Source organism: Mus caroli, unplaced genomic scaffold (assembly GCF_978045245.1).
Source record: "Mus caroli unplaced genomic scaffold, Mus_caroli_1 scaffold_2, whole genome shotgun sequence".
Taxonomy (NCBI): Eukaryota; Metazoa; Chordata; class Mammalia; order Rodentia; family Muridae; genus Mus; species Mus caroli.
Genome location: NW_028227257.1, coordinates 52,888,403 through 52,907,871, shown reverse-complemented (window position 1 = coordinate 52,907,871; position 19,469 = coordinate 52,888,403). Strand labels below are relative to the sequence as shown.

General features: G+C 43.2%; 1 protein-coding gene and 2 pseudogenes across 2 annotated transcripts in view; 2 read left to right on the top strand and 1 right to left on the bottom strand.

The window, feature by feature from the left end:
* The window catches only part of LOC110290239 (uncharacterized), a 45,488-nt gene extending 42,697 nt beyond the window's left edge, over window positions 1–2,791 (top strand). The window contains 2 exon segments of the mRNA XM_021156738.2: window positions 268–961; window positions 964–2,791. Coding sequence (XP_021012397.2) covers window positions 268–961; window positions 964–1,233 — 964 coding nt within the window. The 3' untranslated portion in view covers window positions 1,234–2,791.
* A 4,479-nt stretch (window positions 2,792–7,270) lies between these two features.
* Window positions 7,271–19,469, bottom strand: part of LOC110307010 (proto-oncogene FRAT1-like) — a 29,951-nt pseudogene continuing 17,752 nt past the window's right edge. Inside the window, exons 2-3 of the transcript XR_015044525.1 lie at window positions 13,149–14,426; window positions 7,271–7,395 (exon numbers count right to left, since the gene is read on the bottom strand). The product of XR_015044525.1 is annotated as a proto-oncogene FRAT1-like (transcript). The remainder of the gene's footprint in view (window positions 7,396–13,148; window positions 14,427–19,469) is intronic.
* LOC110307018 (RNA exonuclease 4 pseudogene) lies at window positions 7,296–9,267 on the top strand (annotated as a pseudogene).

Below are 19,469 nucleotides of genomic sequence, written 5' to 3'. Positions count from 1 at the left end.
TCTTCAAATGAATGAAAAACCTCTTATAGCAAGAAGATGCTATAAATATGAGCCATGTAATCCATGCTCTTCTCATCCCATGTATCTTCAAAGATGCAAAACAACCCATAATGAAGGAGAACCCCAGTGTCAATAGAGTGAGAATACATTACAACTGGCTTCCTCTTTATAATTAGACCAAATTGTGAAAGTAATCCGTACAAATAAAAATATTCATCAGTGTATTGAATGTGGAAATGTTTTCATATATGCCAATTCTCTTTGCAGGCATGAAAGAAGTGAAACTGAAGAGAAACTTTCTGAATTTACTCAATATGATAAAGACTTTGCATATCAGAGCCATCCTCAAAGGCATGAAGGAATTTATTCTGGAGAGAAACCCTATGAAGGTGTCCAATATTTTGAAGACTTTGCACATCACAGTAGCCTCCAAATACATAGAAGAACACATATTGTAGAAAAACCCCATGAGTGTAAACAATGTGGCAAAGCCTTTGCATACCACAGTTATCTTCAAAGGCATGAAAGAAGTCATACAGGAGAGAAACCTTATGAATGTAATCAGTGCGGTAAAGCCTTTGGACGCCACAGTCATCTTCAGAGACATGAAAGAATTCATACAGGAGAAAAAAGCTATGACTGTAATCAATGTGGTAAAACATTTGTACATCACAGTCATCTTCAAATACATTTTAAAAGAACACATATTGGAGAGAAACCCTTTGAATGTAAGCAATGTGGTAAAGCCTTTGCATGAAACAGTCATCTCTTAATACATAAAAGAATACATACTGGAGAGAAACCCTATGAATGTAAGCAATGTGGTAAAGCTTTTGCGTATCAAAGTGGTCTCCTATATCATAAAAGAAGATATACTGTAGAGAAACTCCATGAGTGTAACCAATGTGGTAAAGTCTTTGCATGTCACAATAGTCTCCAAGTACATAAAAGAACACATACTGTGGAGAGAAACCCTATAAATGTAATCAGTGTGGAAAAGCCTTTGGACGCTACAGTTCTCTCCAAAGGCATGAAAGAATTCATACAGGACAAACACCTGATGAATGTAGTCAATGTTGTAAGGACTGTGGATGTTACAATAGTCTCCAGTTACATAAAAGACCACATACTGGAGAGAAATACTTTGAATGTAACCAATGTGGTAAAGGCTTTTCACAAAACAGTTATCTTGAAATACATAAAAGAGCACATACTGTAGAGAAACACTATTAGTGTAACAATGTGGTAAAGCCTTTGCATATCATGGCCATCTTTGAATACGTAAAGTACCATATACTGCAGAGAAACCCTATGAATGTAATCAATATGGTAAAGCCTTTGCATGTCAGACATCTTCAAAGGCATGAAAGAAACCATACTGTAGAGAAACCCTGTGAGTGTATTTAATATGGTGAAGCCTTTGCACATTTCTATAGTCTTCATCATCATGAAAAAAAATCCATACTGGATAGAAACCCTATGAATGTATTTAACGTGCTAAAGCCTTTTCACATTTCATAAGTCTTCATCATTGTGAAATAATTCATACCAGAGAGAAATGAATATATTTAATATGGAGAAGTCTTTGTGTATTTTAATAGTCTTCATTCTCTGGAAACTATTCATACTGGAGAGAAATTCTGTGAGTGGAAGCCTTTGTGTTATGGGGTCCGTTGAGATCCAACAAAACTCAAACTCAGGTAATGCAAGTGACAAGAACTTACTGTACTCAAGCTGCTACTGATAGCTCAGGGCTACAGAACACACTTGGAAACTGAACTGCGACATGCTGCCGAACCACTTCCCGACCCAGAGCAAGAATGGTATAGAGCTTTTAAGTTCCCAAACCAGAAATATCTGTGCCAAGTTATAGCTCCATTTTTTTTTTCACCAGGATATAGGGATCAGGGCTTTTCTTATCTAGTTGATCTATGTTTACTGATACAGTCTAACTAATCATATCCATTTATTGTTTTGTGATTAGGAACAGGCATTATGTTTTGAAGAACAAAAGATAAATAACAGAAGCCATGGTTAGAGACAGTCAATATGATTTCATGAACAAAGATGGACAATAGAAGCTGGCCTGCTATTGGGAAGGTCCCAGATACTGCAGGGCCAGGGAACTTGAATTAGGTGTACCATATGATTAAATGGAGGCTGATAACAAAAAATGGAGTACTTAGGACAAGTTTCTTTTACTTGTTTCCAACAGTTGCATATCACAGGCATTTTTGAATACTTGAAAGAATAACAACATTGTAGTGAAACTTCAAATTGTTATCAACATGATAAAGCTGTTTTACAACACAGTTATATACATTAAAGAACACATACTGGAGAGAAATCCTATGAAGATGCAATGTGGTAAATCCTTTGTGTGTAGCAGTAGTCTTAAAAACCATGAGAAAAAGTTATGCTGCAAAGGATCCCATAAATGTACTCAGGATGGTAACATTTTGCTCTTGATGGTATCTTTATACAAGAGTAAACCTTCAGAGCAGAATTAATCTTTAAAGCCTTTGCGTATTGCAGTAGTCTTTAAGGACCTCAAAGAACTGATACTGAAAAGAATCTGTGACTAAAGGATTTGATGAGATCTGTAGCCAGCACCCTTGCATTCAGTGCCAGGTGCAACATGGCTGTGAATATGACTGCACAGCAGTTTCAGCTGTGGGAGCACCTTTGATCCGAATCACGTACCTCTGGCTTTCTAGTATACAGATGCCATTGCTCTCGTCTGCTTGTCTGCCATTGTGTTTTTCTATACCATATTTGTCCTCAAGTATAGCCCTGGCTGTCCTGGAACTCACTTTGTAGACCAGGCTGGCCTCAAACTTAGAAATCTGCCTGCCTCTGCCTCCCAAGTGCTCGGATTAATAGGTTTGATTTAGAAATATTATTGGGGAAAATTGGAAGATATATAGTACAAAATATAAAAGGGTGGGTATAAGTGTTTAGTTACTTGTTGTTACTATACAAGTCTGGTAAAAATTTCTGGGAAAAGAATTGACTAGAGAAGGAAATGGGTCTGATATCTATTAGGAACAAACTGTTCTAGCCCTGGCTATTCAAGCAGTCAGTTCAGGCATAATGCCCCAAGGGGTTCTATGGAGATTGTCTGACTTAATTGTTCTATGAGACATTTTTGCCAAGTCATAAGGATGATGTTGTATCACAAAATATTTGAAGCAGGAAATATTTTTGAGAAACCTGAAGTTTTAATAGTTAAATGAAGGACACCCCCCCCCCCCAAGGAAAAGGAACATGGGGCTTGGGTCACTAAGAGCAGGAATGGCTATAGAAAACACAATGAACAAGATAGAGGGAAAAAGCCAGGCGGTGGTGGCGCACGCCTTTAATCCGAGCACTTGGGAGGCAGAGGCAGGCAGATTTCTAAGTTTGAGGCCAGCCTGGTCTACAAAGTGAGTTCCAGGACAGCCAGGGCTATACAGAGAAACCCTGTCTCGAAAAAACAAAAACAAAAACAAAAACAAACAAACAAACAAAAAACATGAAAAAGCATTTAAAAAAAGATAGAGGAAGAAATAGCTGGGTCTACTGGTTAAGGAAGCAATGGTGAGAGCCCCCATGAGAGGAGATCTCTAATAATAGGTTTGATTTAGAAATATTATTGGGGAAAATTGGAAGATATATAGTACAAAATATAAAAGGGTGGGTATAAGTGTTTAGACCCCACAAGTATTGAACAATACTAGGTTACTATTGAACAAGACTAACTCAGTTACCGGTCCCGCCAGAACTGCTTCTATTACATATAGTCAGCTGCTCTTTGTTTTTAAATTAACTTGCTTATTTATTTTAGCTGTTACCATCAATCACTGCAATTTAGCATACAAAATCAGGTCTAAGAAATTTCTGTCAGCTCACAGAAATTGGATTAGGCCATTGGATTAGTGAACTGACCTTCCTGGAAAGATTGGAACATATTAATTTGACCCTCTGGCATCGCCTACCTAAACGGAACTCGGGTATACATTCTAAGAGAATTGCAGCTTCTGAAGGAGCTCTTCAAGAAGCTGTAAAAGAAATAAATATTGTATGGAAAATAATTAGAAAAACACTGTAGGAATAGATATTTGGAGGAGTTCAGTAAATTGGAGGAAGAGATTCTGCAGTTAGACAAGCTAGAAACACTAACATTATCCTGACCTGTTTAGCACCTTTCTGATTTCATTCGAATTCTGTAACTACAAGCTTATGCCCAGATGGCCTGTGATGTGGAGGTTTTTCTGAGAGTTAAAAGTTAATGTATAACTTGCTTTTGCAGACACTGAACTGTAAATTTATGTGTGCTTTGTGCTTTCTGGCGACATAGTGACCTGAGGTTTTGCAGGAAAAATAATGGGTTTGACGAAAATAATGAAAAGGCTTTTGCTTATGTATTATTGTATAACAAGGAAGTGTGTTACCAATAAAAGACTGAGGTGAACTCAGAGAGAGAACCTGCAAGCTGTGTCCGAGCACAGCTTCAGAACAGCAATGAGTGGCCTGTCAGTGTGCACCTGTATCTTTCCCTGAGACTCTTCATTTTGTGCTGATCCAATTCACCCTGTCTCAAGACCCTTGAAACAACTGAGGCCGTTCCTGGGAAATTCGGTTACACAAGATTGTTCCTGAGGCAAAACATATGACAAGGGTCAGCAATCTTTTCAAACAGTATAATATCCCTATTGATTTTGTTTGTACTTGCATACTCATATGGGCAAAAGCCCTATGAATTAAAACAATAACACAATCATTTTAGGTTTCACTATTCTTATACTCAGAATTAATTACTCCTTCTCCATAGCCTTTCTTTTCATGATGTACACTTAAAACCTGTTAACATCGCCCTAGAACACAAGATCAAGGATCTCAGACTCAACCTAGAATGGGTGTTTTAATTGACCACTGACTTGTCTCAAGCCTGTTTTTTCTTGCTATTACAGATATGTGCTCGTAATGTGTGAATGCTCACTGAACTCCATTCTCTAGCTTATGAAGAGGAAGGAGCACACTCTATTCTTGACTCTACCTTTAAACTTTCTATCGACGACTCTAACTGTCCAAAATTATTTCAATCAATCTAACTCCCAAAAACTAAATCAAATTAGGAATTTCATAAAATGATTAATTCTAAACAGCATCATCCCATGAAAGTTCGTCTTCATTTTGATCTGTGAGAAACTTGAGCCACAGAATGGGCTATCATCCAGAAAGTAATGGCATCAGTATAAGCACTGAGGATCTCCTGGTGTCCACTCCCACCAAGCCAGATAAATAGGGAATATGGCAATGACAAGCATGACAAGGCACATCAATAGTGAGAAGTAATTCTGGGACAAAACTCCTAGGGTCATACCTTTCCAGGGTACACCCACTACAGGAACTCCAGTTACTTGCCAAATCTTCAAAGCACTCAAATGTCATTCAGGTAACAAAACCTTTTCCAGAGGATGGGCAGGACAAGGCAACGCCCTGAACCACTATCCCCTAACAAATAGTGGGATTACAAAGGAGACCTGGTTGAAGCACTCATAGTCTGTTCTAAGCAAGTAACAGGTGATCCTAGAAGTTCACAACTAAGAAGACACTATAGTTGAACATAAGCATGATCTAACACATCCTATAAAGATCCCATCCATTTGTATCAGTACCAATTACTTCACAGATCAAGGTGGGCATAAAACATGGACAGAGCTGCTAACTTAATTGGCTTCCTGTAATAACCAGTCATCCCCTCTGAAGTTATGTTTTTATATCCTGGAGCTCTTCCATGGAGCCTCCTACATTTCTCTATCCATGAACTCTATCCATTAACTCAGTGTATCTGAGTTAATGTTATTAGACCTACTCAGGACCAAAGGGACACCTGGCTGTGCTCTTGAGTGCTGCACCTGCTAGCTTCACATGTCTAGGGGACGGAGTGGTGGTGTTTGGTTAGCACTGTAGCTGTTGCTATAGGTGTAGCTTCCCCATTCAACAAACTTCACTCGTTGAGAGTTTATAGCCGGGCAAACCATTTCCATGCCTATCATGAATCTTTCCTAGAAGGAAATACATCCTGCTTAGTCTTGGGGAATATTCACCTCCCTACCCCTGGCTTGATTATCCTCACTTGAATTATTCTATCACAAATGCTTGAATCTCACTTAGAAAGGGGAATAAAAATGTCTTAGGAGGCAGATGGAGGGAGGGGATTCAGTGGCAGTGGAGATGAGGAGGGGAATGGGAGGCATCAGGATCAGGGTGGGGAGAAGCAAGAGAGAAGGCCAGAAGGCTTGGAGAACGATGGAATTTGCAGCTGGTGGAAGGGGAGGGGGTTGTAGTCATCACTAGAACCTGCCAGAGACCGGGGATTGGAGAGGCTCCCAGGAATCAAAGCAGGGGAAATCAACTGAGATACATAGCAGTAGGAATATAAAACCTGAAGAAGCCACCTCCTGTAACCAGGCAGGACCACCAGTGGAAGAATAAGAACACCAACCCATCTACAAAACACTTGACCCAAAATGAGTCCCATCTAAAAGAAATGCAGGAACAGACGTGGAGCAGAGACTGAAGGAATGGCCAAACAATAACTGGCCAAATGCATGGGCAAGCACCAATGCCTGATACTGAAAGCTCCAAAAACCTTATTAATAAAGATTTTCTTTTTTAACTAATTTTTATTAGATATTTTCTTCATTTACATTTCAAATGCTATCCCAAAAGTCCCTTATACCCTCCCTTTGCCCTGCTCCCAAACCCACCCACTCCTGCTTCCAGGCCCTGGCATTCCCCTGCACTGAAGCATATAATCTTTGCAAGACCAAGGGCCTCTCCTCCCAATGATGGCCGACAAGGTGCTCTAGTCTGAGAACCCTAGGAAATGGCAGTCAGGACATTGATCTCTCAGGTATATTTGGTCACCTGAGTAATCCAAACGGCTGTCAAAGTACGGAAGCTTTCAACCTTCTTCCTCATTTGCTTCAGTGTTGGTCGGTTATCTCACTTTCTTCATGTGTTCCTCTTCAGTTTTAATTCCACAATAAATATCAGGTAGGATGGAGGAGGACTCTCATTCACTGATCTCTTTTCCTTCTTGCATCCTTCTCACTCAATCAAGGCTCAGCTTAGAAAAACACTTAGCTATATTGGCTTTGAAAAAGAGTAGGTTTTTATCTGGTAGAGGAAAAAAAAAAGATACTGAGTGACTTTGCTCCTCTACACAAGGTTAGCTGCTGAGATCTATAACTGATAACAAGTAATTGTCCTGTCTCACACCTCTAGCTGACATATTAAGGTCACCCATGGTCGCGGTCTCTTCCCTGGTGGTTCGTACTGCGGAGAGCGGGGACATGAAGACGAAGGCCACCGCGCCCGGTGCCCCAACCTGGGGCAGGAAGCTCGCTAGGAAGAAAGCCAAGAAGAAGTTCAGGAAGAGCAAAGCTCTGGCAGGAAGTGGGGCTCCGGGAAGCCGCCCGGCTGCTGTGGCAGGCCGACCTCCGAAGGCCCCAGAGAACTTTTCTCAAAATTGGAAGGCGCTGCAAGAGCTGCTGAAACAAACGTCACAGGCTGCAGAAAAATCTCTTGTCTCTCAGATGGATGACAAAATGCACCCCCAAATAATCCAGCAGAACAGAAAAAAGGCCTCAGATAAATCAAAGGGAGACAAGCAGAGGACAGAAAAAGCCAAGAGCACTAGGGGTTCTGTTACATCTGCACCTATGGACAGGAAGATGCTAGTACCTCCCACAGATACCTCTGCAACAGAGCAGAAGGAAGGAGCCAAGAAGAGGACATAAAGTGACATCTCTTCTCATCAAGGGGATCTCAAGCCTAAGTGGAAAGCTACTGAGGCAGCTGTTATCTTGAATCAGCCCACGCCCACTGAGGAAGACATCTGGTTTGATGATGTGGATCCAGATGATATTGAGGCTGCCATAGGCCCAGAGGCAGCCATGCTGGTACGGAAGAGACTGGGGCAGAAGAAGAGGACCATCGCTCTGGTGAAGGAACAAGCCTTTGGCGTCCTGACAAAAGCCTTGGCCCTGGATTGTGAGATGGTAGGCGTGGGTCCCAAAGGGGAAGAGAGCATCGCAGCCCATGTGTCTATCGTGAACCAGTATGGGAAGTGTGTTTATGACAAGTACGTCAAGCCAACTGAGCCACTGACCGACTACAGGATGCTCAGGCAGCAATGAGGCTTTACATCATGGTGAAACGGGAATGGGAGAGCATTACTGCAGACCAGCGTGCCCCAGATGCCACTCTACAGCACTGCATCAAGTACTCTTAGCACCATCCTACTGCTGTCGCCACCACCCTGTCCTTCAGTGACTTCTCAATCCAGTGGCAGTTGGGATGGAGGGGGGGTCTATGCACAGCAGGGACTCTGTCTCTGGTGAGCTTTCTCAGAGCCATGGCTGCAGGCATACAAGCTGTGGGAACTTCCTCCTGACCTACCAGGGCCTAATCCAGCACCTGTGTGTTGAGGTAGACTGGTCAGATACGGGGCAGAAGTCACGGGTGTAGGTTCAGAGGAAGGAGAACATCATTGGAATGGAGGAGAGTGCTGCAGAGTCTATGTCTGCTGACCATCTGAGCTACCACTTAACAATGAGCATAGCTGGTCTCAGCCAGGGCACTCAGCACCTTCCCTTGAGGAGCAAGAAGCATCTTCTCTGTCAGGTAAGAGGATAAGCTCTGCTGGATCTAAGGGATCCAGGCTAAAGGCTTTCAGTCTGCTGCAAACCAATCTGGCCAGCACAGCAACCACCCATTGAGTCTTAAAGCTACTTTGTCCTTTGCTTGGCCAATGTCCAGCCATGTTTTCTCCAGAGAGTCCTTGGGGTGAGCCTTGGGGCACAGGTACACTCAGAGGTCTGAGATCCTACCATGTGGAACAGTGTAAGCAGAAAGGCCATCTTCCCACTGTCCTGCCAGCTGCTTTTCTGGGTAGCAGCAATTGCAGAGTGACCAGTGAACTTCATGGACTTAGCTGACAACTCCTAGAACATATGTACCCATGCATATGATGACAGATGTCTGCTTTTTTTGTTTGTTTTGTTTTGTTTGTTTGTTTCTCGAGACAGGGTTTCTCTGTATAGTCCTGGCTGTCCTGGAACTCACTTTGTAGACCAGGCTGGCCTCGAACTCAGAAATCCCCCTGCCTCTGCCTCTGCCTCCCAAGTGGTGGCAGAATGCCAATAGTTTTCCCATGGTTTCTGCATTTTGTGCAGCTTAGTCTTTGTGTAGGTCCTCCAACAACTTGAGTAGGGGCTGTCCTTTAAAGCTGTTGCCTGTCTGAATCCTGTTACCCTAACAAGAGGTCCTTGTTTGGCCTCTGTGGATGTGGATGTGCTGAGACCTGCAGACTTGATGTGCTGGGGTGGAGAGATCTGAAGGGGGATGTGGGTTCCACCCTCTCAGAATAGAAGGGTTGGGGACAATATGTCGAGGAACTATATTGGTGGGGTTTCTATGGGGGGACAGTGATAGGAAATGAAAAGTGGATAAGTAACAAAAAACAAGCAAAAAAAAAAAAAAACAAGGCTTTTTACATACAACCAGACAGATATACACATGACCTCTCAGAGACTGTAGCAGCATGCACAGGTCAGGGCCATATGTTTCCCAGACCTGAGCTCTGTGGACTCAGGCCTCTATCTGTAACCCAGAAACTACCTCCAACTGATAACAATTTACACAGGGAAGAAAATTAGTTCTCTCCTAATGACCCTCAATGGGTCTACAGAATGCACTTAAGGGTTGACTCCATGTGTAATAGTAGACAACCATGCAAAATGAAATCAGTGGTACTTTGGGATTGCTGCTTGCTTGCTTGCTTGCGCTTGCTTGCTTGCTTAATAAGGCTTGGGTTTAGGTTTTTTGTTTTTGTTTTGTTTTTGTTTTAACTAATGGGACTTTTGCTTATATATTCTTTTTGAATTTGTTTTTGTGTGGAAATTTTTGCATGCAAATGTGTGTGTCTCTGCATCTGTATGTGTTTCTTAGGCTTTCTCTTTAGCTCATTTTTTGTTTGTTTTATCCTATCTTGATGTTTTAATTTTGTCTCAAGATTTTTATAATTATATTATTTACTTTTTAGGTGGCTGCTTGTTTTCTGATGATCTATAGATAGGGTGTGGACTTGGATGAGTGGGAAAGCTGGGAGGATCTGGGAAGAGTTGCAGGATGTATAATCAGAATATAATATATAAAATAATCTATTTTTAAATTGCATATTCGTACTAAATTGAACTCAACCCTGTACTTTATCTAGGATTACAAATTCACTGGTGGCCCAGTATCTCAACTATATGAAGAATGATTTTCAAGACCAAAGAAAAAGGAATTTTAGAAAGGACATTATTCTAGGATTTGAGATGAGATATTCAGGAAAGGAAGAAAACTAAGCTGTCAGCCAGGAGCAATTGCAAAGATGTGATTCACTGTTTTGAGCAGTCCTGCTCTAGCGTCTATTAGGGCTTTACTGAGGTGAGTCATGGCAGGTATGTTGGTCAGCCCATCTGTCCCACTCAGAATCTGTTCAAGATGAAAAGTATTTCACTGATCACTTCATATGAAGATGCAGCAAATCCTGCCACATTGAGCAAGAGTACTTTTGCTGCTTACAAGAGAGACACATACTTCTAGATATCTGGGCTAGAGTTTCAGTCTCAATCTCACTAAAATAGGACCAGCAGTATACTTGTGTGACTCCTTCACACTTGTTTATATTTGCTTGTCATAGAGTTGCACCGCCAGGAGCAGCCTGAATATGATTGGACATCTGCTTTAAATAGTTTTATTATCTATATTGACTTGTGTTTTGTGGCAGTAAGTACTAGAATGGGCCTGATGGTAGAATGTGCATTATGTGTTGAGAACATCAGCTTTCCTACTACTGTTTATATATTTGCGCTACATGGCTGATTTACAAGTACGTTCTAAGTATCTCATTTCTGATTCTGGCAGAAAATCTTAGTTGATAATGTGGTAAAGGTGCTTGGCACTCAGCCTGGTGACAGAAATTTGAGCTTTTGAAACCATGTAAAGGTGGAAGGAAAACAAACTCCATAAAATGATCTGATTTCAAGCATATGCAATGGACCTTGTGTGCCCTTGAATGACCTTTCCAAACAACCTCCCAGTATGCACACCCAACTACACAAAAATGCACACACAGAGAGAGACAAGAGAGAGAGAGACAAGAGAGAGAGAGACAAGAGAGAGAGAGACAAGAGAGAGAGAGAGAGAGTAGAGAAATAAAATCATCTCTTCTGTTGATGACTCCACAGATAAAGGCCCCTAATCTAGATGCCTTCAGTTTACACTGACTCCCAAAAGTTGTCCTTTCACCTACACATATAAAATCCATGCTGGATATGTCCCACCACACACAAATAATGTGATTGTAAATTATAAACACATAAGTAAATGAATGACAAATATGTTATATTGCCGAAAGGAAAGAAAATAAAATGAAATGAAGATTACTGCAGGACACAGGTCAATCTGTTCACTGGTCAGCGGCAGAGGCTTTTATCTGTCATCAGGTGGCATGATTTCTCCCTTGGTGCATCTCTGCAAGCTAGTTTCATTGTGAAAATAGACCCTTTTTGTCTCTGCTCTCTGTATACATTTGGACATGGTATGGAGAAATGGCTCAGGGCTTAAGAACATTGGCTGTTCTTGCAGAAGGCCTGGGGTCAATCCCCAGCACACACATACAGATCACAACCATCTATAATGTCAGCGCCAATGAATACATTTCCCTGTTCTAACCTTGCAAGCACCAAGTAATCGAGGCAGTACACAGGTAAACACGCAAACAACACATACACATGAAACAAAAATAACATTTCAAAAAGAACTGTAGGGCTCATTCTGTGGAGTTGCTGCTTTGACCAGAATCTCAACTTGTAGGGTGGTCCTGTCTACACTGCTTTGACCAGAATCTCAACTTCATAATAAATTCAGGAGATATTAGAGATTTCTTCAGTTCTCTTTTCTTGTGTTTTGGTCTTAGAAACTTACCTTCTATGTTTCCTAAAAGCCCTTGTCTAGGGTATTTTCTTTGTTTCTTTGTTTGTTTCTTTGTTTGTTTCTCTCTCTCTCTCTCTCTCTCTCTCTCTCTCTCTCTCTCTCTTTCTTTATTGTGGGTGGTGTGTGTGAGGAACCCAACATATTTATTCAAAAACAGTTATTTCAGTTAAGTTAAAATCCTATAATCAGGACAGCCACAATTCCAGTCACTCCCATGGGAAGTATAGATATGTCAACAGACACATCTGGATGCTGAACAAGTCATTAACTCCATAAGACTAAAATGAAACAGTCACTCAGAGTGACCAAGCACTTCACAATCACAATAGCAGAAAAGCCTGCAGCTTTCCCATTTGGAGGGTCACATTTTCTACTAGGCTTCCTTCACTTACAAGGGCCGACTGGCACAGCTGGGGAGAGGGTCAGGAGGAAATCAACTCTGTCAATCCAGGGAACTTCAGCTGTTATTACAAATAGCCCTGACAGCCCATTAGAAGTGGCTGTGTGAGACTGTCCCAACCTGTGTCCCTGGAGTGACCATTATGTGGAACCTCCCCAGTCCCCTACCCTGGCATCATCAGCGCCACCCAGCTTGAGTAGAGCAGCAGAACCGAGGGGGGAAGGTGGTACTTGGTCACTTTCTCAAGGCAGTTTGTCTGCAAGCCAGGAGGAGGGGCAGGGGTGGTGGCCTCAGGTGAGAAGCACACACTCAGCACTCCACCCCTTCTGGGAAGTGGCAGGAGAGAGCCTCCTTAGGGGGCGCCTGCTTTTGCAAAACAGTGTGCTCTCCTCCTAGCAAGGCAATTCGGTTCCTCTCTGTGCTGGAGCCCCACTACAGGGTGCACACCCAGGAAACAGTGACCTTGAACCCAAAAGGGGTGGGTCTCCTTGAAAGACACACTTTAGGAAGGCGGGGGGGGGGGGGGCGGTCACTCCTTGCTTTACCATATCCTTCCAATACCCACCACAGCTCACTGCTGCCTCCCACCCTACACTCGTGGGGTGCAGCTTTCCCTCAACACTCTGGTAACAGAAACCGGTTGGAAGAAAAAGGTGACAGACAAAACAAAAAACAAACAAACAAACAAACAAACAAAAAAAAAACCTGTTACTTCTATTCAGCCCCAAGAGGGTCCTCTCGTGGTACCGCATGTTTTACTTTGAAACCAGCAAAAGATGAGATGGTCTTCTTTTAACTGTCGTTAAATGTTCAAGTGTGGCATCTGGGGGGGGGGCGCTCCCCGACATTAAGTCCACCCTTGTTTCCCACTCCCTGAGAGAGGATCAGGAACCAACCCTGAAAAAATACAGCAAGTAACAGGGATCATCGTCCTTTGTTCCATAGCAGGCTGAGCTGATCCTGAGAGCATGCACCATGGCCACCTGGTCCCCGCTTGGCCAGGAGAGTCTGCGCAGAATTGCAGCGACCAGGTTGAATTACACCAAAAAAAGGAGTCCTGCTGACAGCCTGCGGTGCGCTCTATAGAATCTGCTTTAAACAAACCTAAGTCCCTGGTTTCAAACAGTTCGGGGCTATCAATTTCAGTTACCCATGAAAATATCTGCGACATTTCGGCTGTTTTCCTTAGCTTATTTTCCCGTTTCCAAATAATGTGGGAGTCCTCCACCAGCTCCGGCTGGGTGAGTCCATGGGTGAAGTCCTTGGTCCCAGGCTACAGGCTGGTGCTGTGGCCACCTTGGTTGTTAGCTGCCAGGGACAAGGTTATCCCCAGTTCTGAGCTGCGCCCTCCCCTTGCAAGCGCCAGGGACGCTGCAGGCTGCGTGAGGGCTCCCGGGCGAAGGCAGCTACTGCACCGGGGCTGACAGAGGCCCGAGGAACGGGTGTGTGGGAAGCTTTGCTTGTAGTTGTAGCCCTCGCGAATGAAGTCTGCGCACCGCCTCCTTGATGAGGTTTCCTGAGAGCACCAGCTGCTGCAGGAGCCGGTGCAGGTCGTCGTCCCCAATGCGGGTCTCCGACTGAGATCCGGGTCGCTGTTGCAGGCGGCGGGACGCGGCTGCGTTTGGGAGCCAACCCCGCCAGCATGGGTCCCGAAAGTGGCTGCGGGGTGCTTAGTTTGCCGGTCCCGGGGGTGCCTCAAGACCCGGCTGGTGGGGCAGAACGCTGGCGCCCGGGGAAAATCTCCACCACGCAGTAGGGCGCTGCCTGGCCCCGCCCGCGCCCGTGCTTCCCCAGCACGCAGGGCACCGCCCCCTGGGGGCGCAGGGTCCATGGCCTCCGCTGACCCCTCCGGTCGCAGCAGCAGCCTAGCTGCAGTCCCTGTCTTGTCTGCCGCAGGCAGCGCCGCCAGGACCCGCGGGGGACCCGGGGCGGCACAGGGCGAGGCCGGGCCATGGTGCCCCGCGTCCAGGTGCAGTGTCTCAGGTATTTTCTTTCATTGTTTTCTTTTTCTTTTTTTTTTTTTTTTTTTTTTTTTTGATTAATTCAAGGTGCCCCTTCATAGAAAAGATTGACATGGAGCTGGATATAAAGTTCAAACTGGCCCCAAGCTTTTTTCTCTCCCTCAGTGACACAGATAAAGGCCAGATTAGAGCAGAGTAAAAGTAGATAAAGGCATTTCAGTCTTTTGTGTGAGACTTATCTTTGGAGACACAACACAAAAGACTATTCACCCCAGGTAGGGAGCACAAGACAGAACAAAGCACAGAAACAACAAATTCCACTTTGGTAAACAATAAGTTTTATTGGGGATACTTACAAAACTATGGGGGAAAGGTTCCCTATAGAAATAGAAATTACTAAAGACAGATGTATCACCAAAGCTCACCAAAGCACAGGTGAGATCTCACAAGAGCTGGGAAGTGGCAGCACACAGCACAGCATACAGACACCATAACAAGTTGGAGAGTGTTCTTTGAGGTAGCCCACTTGGTTAGAGCATGTGCTCTGAAGGAAGTCGGTTGATCTGTACCTCTTCTAGTCAGTTCAGCTGCTTTCTGTGTCTGCAAAACAGCTGGTTTTGTCTGAGAGTCTTCTTTGAAGCTGTGCCTCACTGAGGAAACTCAGCAGCCATTATTGCTTAGTCTTGAGACGGGTGCCCCAGTGAATCTGGTCAGCTTCAGGGAATTTCTGAAGCTACCCAGAGTTGTTTGCTTTCTGGCTAAGGAGCTTCCTTCCCTATAGGGTTTAAGGGTTCAAGCCCCCAGGAGACTGCTAAATAGCACTCCACCCCTACCCTTCAGCTCTTACATTCTTTCCGCCACCTCTTCCGCAATGGTCCCTGAGCCTTGGAAGGGGTGGCATACATATCCACTATGGCTAAGAATTAGGCCACTGTGTCACAGCAACAGTCACTTGATCTCAAGACCTTCACTGGTGGCTGAGTTGATACTGACAACTTGGGCAATCTATGGCATTAAAAACACACTTGTTTAGAAGGCAATATGACAGGAGCATCTAATCCATCTAATAAAAGAATAGAAGCTGTTCCCCACTGTGACCTCTGACCACCACATCCACGGGTTGTTGTCCAAATTTAACGTATCAGATATGAACCCCCTCTTATGGAAGGAGTCTTAATTTCAATCAGAAGGCATTTGGACTTACCCATGATAACCTAGCTGCTATAGTATGTGAAGAACCGTCTGTCTGGCATGTCACTAATAAAACTAGCAGGGTTCGTTGGTAAGCAGAAATGTTGGTGACAGATCTCTACCAGAAACCTGCATGGCATCCTCTGGCATTATGACTGCCTGCCAGCAGGGTGGGAGTTTCCAGGTCAGTCCCAGCTGCACTTCACTATGTCTTTTTTTTTTTTTTTTTTTTTTTTTCTTTTCTTCGAGACAGGGTTTCTCTGTATAGCCCTGGCTGCCCGGGAACTTACTTTGTAGACCAGGCTGGCCTCGAACTCAGAAATCCACCTGCCTCTGCCTCTCAAATGCTGGGATTAAAAAGGCATGTGCCACCACCGCCTGGCTCACTATGTCTTATAGTCAAAGCATTGTCTTCAGCAGAGTTTTACAGTTAATTCTCAGTATCAGTATCAATATAATCTATGATTTTTAGACCCTCAAGGGTTTCCATGGCCTACAACTCTCAGGTGGGTAGCTCATTCATGTCACTGGATTTTCATTTAGTTACCACATGCCTCCTGGGAGAATCATTTTTCATACAAGTAAGGTTCTTTTTCTATTTTTTCTTTTCAATGAACTCAGCCCCAGTAGGACTGTAAGGTAGAAATAATTACCCTTTGTACCTGTGTGTCACTCCAATGGCTTGCCAAATCTGTAAAATACTCAAAGGTTAGCCTTGTGCCATCCACATAACAAAATGTTTTTCCAGAAGATGGGCAGGACAAGGCAACGTCCTGAACCACTATCCCCTAAAAAATAGCGGAATTACAAGAGACCTTGTTGAAGCACTCAAACTGTCTGTTTCATCTATTCTGAGCAAGTGACAGGTGATCCCAGAAGTTCACAACTAAGATACTAAACTTGAACATAAGCAAGATCTAACACAGCATGGAAAGGATCTATCCACTTGTATCAGTATCAATTCCTCCACAGATCAATGTGGGTATAAAACATGGACAGAAGCTGCTAACTTAAGTAGCACCCTGTAATGCTCAATCATTCTCTTTGAGAATGTTTCTATATCCTGGAGCTCTTCCATGACCAACTCAGTTGGTCTGACTTAATATGATCAGACATACTCAGGGACCAAGGAACACCTGGCCCTGTTCTTGCCTACTACACCTTCTAGTTTCAAATTCATTAAGGGTGCTTGGTTAGGACTGTAGCTGTTTCTACAACTTTAGCTTCTCTCATTCAACAAACGTCACTCTTTGAGAGTTTATAGCTGGGCAAACCATCTCCATGCCTATCATAAACTTTTCCTGTAGGGAAATATACCCTTGGTTACTCTTGGGGAATATTTGCCTCTGACTTGATCATCTTCACCTGAATTATTCTATCATGGAAGCATTCCAGAGCTGTTAAGCACAAAATTTCCTATGTCTCTAAGGAGGGGAACCTGTGCCACCATTTTTCCCATCCTGTCTTCTCTGAAGGGGGGGGGGGCTTCCCATAAAAACCCTATCCCATAGCATGGACACATGGATCTCCTCAGGAACTCAACTTGGAGAGAGATTGACATCATCATAGATCCCAGTGGATTTATTATCAACAAGTACATGTCCACAAAATTCAAATGTGAACCAATCCAAACCATAAGCCCGAGAACTCTTAGAACCTAGACAAAAGCACATTATCCTAGAATATATGAATTGTGTTTTTGCTGACAGGAACCTTGGGTAAAACTCAGAAATAGAAACTTCAGAGGACATCATGCCATCCTCCAGGGAAACAGACTCCCATGAGTGCCTATGGCCACAGCACCACAGAGTGCCTTAGACTCAATTTGGGGCCTCATGTTAATGGTGTCCAGTAGCAGAAAGAATGAAGGGTTTTCTACAGACATCCTGAGCCTTGGAGTGGAATTGCAATTTTAGTATCTGGGCAGCTCACACCTGAAGTCATAGAGAATTCAAAATTTTAATGGAAAAATTCATAAATCCCTTATTACCTCTATCAGAAGCTGAGAGTTCTAACTAATCAGATATGGGATTTGATGCTACAAAAGGCCAACACTCATGGAAGTCATGGCACACCAAGTGCTGTGCCATAATGAAGAAATATCAATGATGGGCGCAGAAAAAAAGTCTAAAGAGAATTGGAGACAAAACTAACACTTGAAATACTGTTTCAGTGAGGTACAGGATTCTGAAGATGAAATACTCTTTTTTTTTTTTTTCGAGACAGGATTTCTCTGTATAGTCTTGACTGTCTTGGAACTCACTCTGTAGACCAGGCTGGTCTTGAACTCAGAAATCCGCCTCCCTCTGCCTCCCAAGTGCTGGGTTTAAAGGTGTGCGCTACCACCGCCCAGCTGAAGTAATCTTGAGAACACACACAAACATGACCATGTAATGGATGAATATTTGATAATGAAGAAGAAATCATGGTTTAACTTTGACCACATGTCTTTTTATACTTGTGTTGGAGAGCTGAAATTGGGGCTTCATGCTTACCTTGAAGGTACTTTACTCACTGATTCATATCCTTATCTATGTATTGAACATTGGGCTTTCCCACCTTTATTTATTAAGAAAATTCTATTATAATTCATTTCTTATTGTCTATTTATCCATCTTGGTATCTGACATCATACCAGCTTCTTGGAGTGTGTGTGGATGTCATCCTTCCCTCCCTACTTCAAGGAGCAGCCTGAGGATCGCAGGATCACAGGATTACAGGATTAAGCCTTGGGGAAAATTCATGGTGATTGCATCTGGTCATGGGTTTCCTTTCTGAGGATGCAGATTTTGGGTTTCTTATTAGAGGTATTCTAGCTTTTGTTTATCTGCTTAAGTGTTTTCTGTTAGTTTGGTTTCATTTCAGAAAGTCCAGTGTGCCTAGAAATTCATTAAGATTTTCCATCTTAGAGGCCTCTCAATTGTAAAATATTGCCCAAGGATTCAAGTGACATCTGAATCAAGATCATTACTTCTTATAATGTGATTGCATTTAGATTCCTCCCTAGTTGATTGACACCTGAGATAACAGTGACTTGTTTTGAGTTACAAATAAAGATGCACTTTGCACTGAGTTTTTTATTTTTGCTTCCTTTTCTGCTCAGATCCTTATTCCTTCTTCCCATCAATTTTGTTTGTCTTTGATTTTGTAATTGTTTCCCTATGCTTTTCGAGTGTGTTGTGACTGGTTCTGAGAGGTCAAATCTTTAAAATTCAGACTCCATTGTGCAGAACCTGACCTAAGTTTGAACTCAGGTAAACTAACAGGCTGGTACTTAGTATTAGTTTCCAAGTTACGTGCTCCTCCCCGCCCCCCCCCCCCCGAAAAAAACCTGAGCCTAGTTCCAGTTTCTAGGCTAACTCTCAACAAGACCAGCATGATCAGCTTATTCCCACTATAAATCTGAACTCCCAAATTACAGACCTGCCCCCTACCTAAGGAACACCATTGTAGAGGGAATCAAAAATTAAGTTTATGATATGAATCCCAACAACAGCCAATTATGGTAAAGGCCAGGGTTCCTCTCTTATTAGACACTTGCATACTCACCCCATCCCCAACCACCGATTGCTGTGGTGAGCTAAGGGGCAAGGGCCAGCTTGAATTGACTAGTGATCCTGATCTGAGTTGTATCAGATTGTCTCCTATCTGTTCTTTTGGGGATCACTAACTCTTCCCTGGCACGACATTTGGTGCATTAGTTCCCCACAATACATGGGACTACTGATATGGAAGGTCTTGATACCAGCAAAGCTAGTTTAGGTTCATGTGTATATTTGTGGTTTTAAGTTATTAACAGTGTTAAATTACCTGCTTCCTGTCTGAGTGCTGACTCTAAGTGTCAGTAGCTTGTGTGAATTGTCTGGTGGCTGAATCTGAGT